The sequence below is a fragment of the Triticum aestivum genome, chromosome 3B (assembly GCF_018294505.1).
Source record: "Triticum aestivum cultivar Chinese Spring chromosome 3B, IWGSC CS RefSeq v2.1, whole genome shotgun sequence".
Taxonomy (NCBI): Eukaryota; Viridiplantae; Streptophyta; class Magnoliopsida; order Poales; family Poaceae; genus Triticum; species Triticum aestivum.
In genome coordinates, this window is record NC_057801.1 from 810324714 (window position 1) to 810329887 (window position 5174).

General features: G+C 41.2%; 1 protein-coding gene across 3 annotated transcripts; it reads left to right on the forward strand.

The window, feature by feature from the left end:
* Positions 1-293: 293 nt before the first annotated feature.
* Positions 294-4541, forward strand: LOC123072586 (protein FAR1-RELATED SEQUENCE 5). 3 transcript variants are annotated; one of them, XM_044496165.1, is made up of 5 exons: positions 294-559; positions 1662-1750; positions 1825-4081; positions 4154-4219; positions 4304-4541. In XM_044496165.1, exons 3-4 carry the CDS (start codon positions 2033-2035, stop codon positions 4160-4162), a joined length of 2058 nt encoding a protein of 685 aa, XP_044352100.1. In that variant the 5' UTR covers positions 294-559; positions 1662-1750; positions 1825-2032; the 3' UTR covers positions 4163-4219; positions 4304-4541. The 3 variants fall into 3 exon arrangements, with proteins under 3 accessions (XP_044352100.1, XP_044352101.1, XP_044352102.1); XM_044496166.1 differs by having other exon boundaries at positions 1983-4081; XM_044496167.1 differs by lacking the exon at positions 294-559 and having other exon boundaries at positions 571-1750; positions 1825-2395; positions 2840-4081.
* Positions 4542-5174: the final 633 nt, after the last annotated feature.

Here is a 5174-nt window from a genome sequence, read left to right on the forward strand (position 1 = left end):
TGAGTCATGCTATCCTTAGTTTTTTTTCTGTATGCTAATGTGTCATACCTCCAAAAAAAGATACGTGTAACATATATCTAGCATTGTCCGGTGATGTACGTGCAACATATATCTAGCATTGTCCCGTGATGGAGGGAAAATATCCTGTGCTCCAAGGGATTCCATGCTCCGGCTGCACCCTGCACATCTCAAACGTTGGGTACGGAATGAAGGGACGGGATGGGACCAGAACGCCCCAGCCTTAAGTTTTTGCAAAAAACACCCCAGCTAAGAACAGAATAGGCGTAAGTTTATCCAACCTGTGCTGCCCCAAGCTGAGCGAACACGAACAGATAGGATCCAGGGCTCCGGCGGCGGACCTGGCTGTGTGCTGTACTGCGACCTCACCGGCGGCTGCCCTGCGACCTCGCCGTGGTCCGACGTACAACGGACATCCGCCCCATCCCCGTGCCTCCATTCTCCACCTCGGCGCCACCCCCCACCACACCCGGCGCCTACCTCCGCCATCCGTCGGCGGCTAGATCCGTCGTCGCCAGAGAAGAGAACTCCAGCCCTTCAGGTATCCTTTTAGATGTTACGGACCTGCATTCTTATACGTGTATTTTGGTTCTAATCCATCAACCCTTTATGCTGATTGTGCTAGATGTAGCTAATCTTATTTGAGTAAAATGTGGTGATCTCTCTCTGTATCAGGGCGCAGGCAATATATCACTGAAATAACTTGCTATATTTTGCTTAGACTACATATTCGAGAAATTATAAATAGAAAAAATGTCGGCAACTTATGGCCTGAAATGAGTTTGAAGTAATTTTAACTGAGTTCGAAGTAAAAATGTCAGCAATTTACGTACAGAAAAATGTCAGCAACTTAGAACATTTAGTTTTGTGTGTGCTGTGGATGAAGCACGTAGAACTTGTACAAACTAATGGAGGTTAATAGTAGCAAGTCCATACACATCTAGTCAGATCATCTGGATGTGGTTGAATCGTTGGTTATATTGTAGAATCAATCATGCTGACACAACCAAGAGAGAAAATGCAGTATGGATAAGCAAGATAGTTTTCATTAGAAGGAAAGGAAACAATAAGAAAAGACAAGTTAGATGCAACATAATCCATATTTCTGCAAGTTTTGGTTCAGATTCCTTTCATTTTCTTCATGTCCATCCTAATCCTATGTGTGGTTGAAGACTGAATAGTCCGAAAAATATAAGCTACTGCTTGAACATTTATGTTTGTTTGTTCTGAAATCAGTGGATGCAAGCAATCATACAACAGTTAATTTCATTTCATCCTCTGCTACTATCTCTCTCTCAAGGACCGACCACCATTCCAGTTAGGATGGAGTTAGTAACCGGCATATAAGCAATGAATCTGCACTTAATTAACTAGAAGGAGCAAATTAAGCAGCACATGAGATGGTTTTAGTGGCGTACGGTCGTGGGGTCCATGTAAGTGGACAAAGAACTCGTGCGGGGAAATATATGCTGGTGTACTCAGGAATGTTCTTCATTAGCACCGTTTTCTCTCTTTTTCTTTAGTACATCTAAATGTTGCATTAGACATTTTCTTTCATCGCTACTTACTTTTTAGACCTCATTGACAAGCTAATTAGGGGCACCTGCATGTAATATCTTACACTTTTTGCTGCGTCGAGCAAGGAATGATGGAGTCAATGACTAGTATTGCTCCAAGTGTCGGGTCAACTACAGCGATGGGACTTGAAGATGATGCCAACAATTTTTCCATGGTATTTCTTTGTCATATTACTCATGTTTCATCTGTGCGTGTCACACTTGACTTAAGTTCAAACAACATTGATAGGTCCAAACGAGATTTGGCATAAATGATGAAGATCGTTACAGCACACCGAAAAGAACCAGTAGCCTACCCGCGTGTGAAAGTTTATTACTTAGTGATTTCATTTACTAGTTTCATGGGTTTCAGTTCTGGAGCTAATCCATTGTGTTAACTTACGCAAGGGTCAACTTACGAGCCAGAGTGTGATGACAGCCTACAACCCTCAATTGGAATGCGATTTGATAGCTGGGAGGCAGGTTTGGCATTCTATAGAATGTATGCTCATGAGGTTGGCTTCTCTGTACGCGTATGGACACAACACAAAGGAGAGGGTGGTGTAATAATCTGGAAGAAGTTTGTTTGCGCAAGACAAGGTTGGAGGAAGAGAAAATCAGTGGATCTAGGTCAAGTTACTCAAGAAGTGGGGAGAAAAAAGGCTAAAAGAAATATCAAGATAAGCAGATGCGGTTGCAAGGCTATGATGGGATTGAAGAGGCAAGATGACAACAAGTACGAGGTCGTCCAGTTTGTTCAATCGCACACGCACCAACTTGTCTCACCAAGTAAGAGGCATCTCATCAGGTCAAATAGAGAGGTAACTAGTGATTTGAGAAACAAATTATTTACATGCAGTAAGGCATTGCTTGGCACTTCAAAAACTTTTCGCTTGCTTAGCATAGAGAAGGGTGGGCCAGAAAATATCGGTTGCACAAAACATGACTTACAAAACTGTCAGCGTGATTTCAAGGCAGCGATTAAGGGAGCAGATGGACAACTTATAGTAGATATAATGGAAAATAAAAAAAAGGCCAATCCAGCATTTTATTTTGATTACCAGGTAGATGAGAACAATAAACTGACAAATATTTTCTGGGCTGATAGTATATGTAGAAAGAACTATTCATTATTTGGTGACGTTGTATCCTTCGATTCTACATATCGGTTTAACAAGTATGACCTGGTATTTGCCCCTTTTACTGGAGTTAACCATCACAAATCTTGTGTTACATTCGGTGCTGCATTCTTGTCAAACGAGAAGATTGCATCATACAAATGGTTATTTCAGACTTTCTTGAAAGCAATGTGTGGGGTTGCACCAAAGCTAGTCATAACCGATGAGGATCAAAGCATGAGAAGAGGAATAGAATCTATATTTCCGAACACAAAGCATCGACTCTGTATGTGGCATATTCTGATGAAACTCCCTGAAAAGGTTGGACCCATCTTGAGAGACAATGAAGATTTTAAACCACGATTCATGGCATGTGTCCGGGGATCAGAGACTCCAGATGAGTTCGAATCACGGTGGTCCTCAATAATTTCTGAGTTTGGCCTAGAGGATAATGAATGGTTGAAAGAGAAGTATGGTTTACGGGAATCATGGATTCCAGCATACTTTATGGAGTTCTCCCTTGGTGGAATATTACGTACAACATCTAGATCTGAGAGTGAGAATGCATTTTTTCGACACTTCACTAACCGAAAGCTTACCTTGATTGAGTTTTGGGTAAGATTTGAAACCGCTTTGGAAGAGCAACGACAAAAGGAGTTGCAAGAGGATAATTGTGCACTTCATACCTTGCCAGTACTCGAGACTTGCTGGGGAATTGAGGCTCATGCCAGAGAAGTGTATACTCACAATATTTTTGTTGCTTTCCAACGTGAGGTGGTGGCTGCTAGGGATCGTCGTCATGTCAAAACCATTGAGCGGGTTGGTGATGTCCGAACCATGAGCATTGGTGACCTTAGTGGAAGGATAATAACTGTCTGCTTCAACACTAATACAAAGGCTGCACAATGTACTTGTCGAATGTTTGAATCATTGGGCATACTTTGCTCTCACATCATTGTTGTCTTAAAGAATGATGGGTGTAATGAAATTCCTAGCCAATATGTGCTGCATAGGTGGACTAAAATGGCTGCACGACATCTTTGCTATGATGCCAATGGACATGAGATGGAAGGGTCATCTACTTCTCTTTCACCTATCATCAAGAAATTGTATTCACAAACATGGTCGCGGTTCAGCTTGGCATTGCATGAAGCTAGACATTGTGAGGAGAAGATGGAATACTTAAACAAAGTTGTTGCTGATGCTCTTGCACACTTGAGGCAGACGGCGCCACTTGACGAACAAAGTAAAGTTCAAGAGTTTGAATCCTTTATTGGAACAACATTCCCAAGCATCATCAATATTCATCCCCCTGATATTGCAAATACAAAGGGCAGTGGCAAGAGATTGAAGAGGGGTTCAGAGGAGGCCATTAACAAAAGGAAAAAGGTCAATAAACCATAATCTAAGTAGTATATCTTCTGTCATGTTTTCATAATCTGATGTCCTTCTTGTTTGCAGAGCAAGTAGCATCCAAAAAGGTTCAACATCAGCATATTGTTCTACTTAACGAGGCAAACATGACGGGTATTTATATTTTGCTCCTCATCGGTTAAAACATGTTTAGTATGTTTGCAAACCTTTGACTTTTACTTGTTTAATATTTTGCAGCACAACCCACCAAATGGAGCGGACAACCTTTACTTTGTGTTAAATAATGGATGAAAAATGTGTTTGTTAATGTGATATATGGACCTAGTTCAAGTACACCATGTTGAATCTGTTGCAATATATGTGTACCTACTAATCTTCTATACATTTCTTGTAACTGCTGGCTGCAACTCTAGTTATGTGCATGAGACTAATGTGTATTGTCATGAATCTCGTTCACAAAGCATTCAAACTGTCCTACTATGAGCTATGAAATGTCGAGATGGTTGTTGATGTGTTGCCTTCTGAGTTCAGAAAGGTGTTTAACACACCTGATGTTCTGGTCTTTCCATCTTTGGTGCAGGATTTATGAAACCAAATCTTGGTTCATGGACTTCCTATCTCTTTATTTTCTTAGAACTAGCTGTACCTTCTCAAATAAACTTGCTGAATGAGGTTCATGTTGTGCACTTTGTATGTAAAACATATATATATACATATGTTTTCCATCTTTGGAAAGTCATGATTCTCTCTGTACCATGGGGCTGTTGTCGTATTTATACGTGTTGGATGAATGCATCATCGTAAGACAACAAGCTACAGAGGCACATGATGTCTCTGTTCATTCTGTTCCAAACTGGGTGGCACAGCTTTTGAAGATAATGTATTAAACGTTGGTGATTCTGTATCTATATGGGGGGCTTTCTGCAAATTTGACAAGCTGAGTACTCCGCATTACATCTTGTACCTAGATTTTCAATCCGACAGTTGTGCAGCACACGGTACAGCCGGAGTAGTACATCATCGGGAGTACAGGATATGTTCTCCCGTGATGGATCATGAGTCGAGCCATCCTCAGTTTTTATTTTTTGCGTGCTCACGTGTCATACCT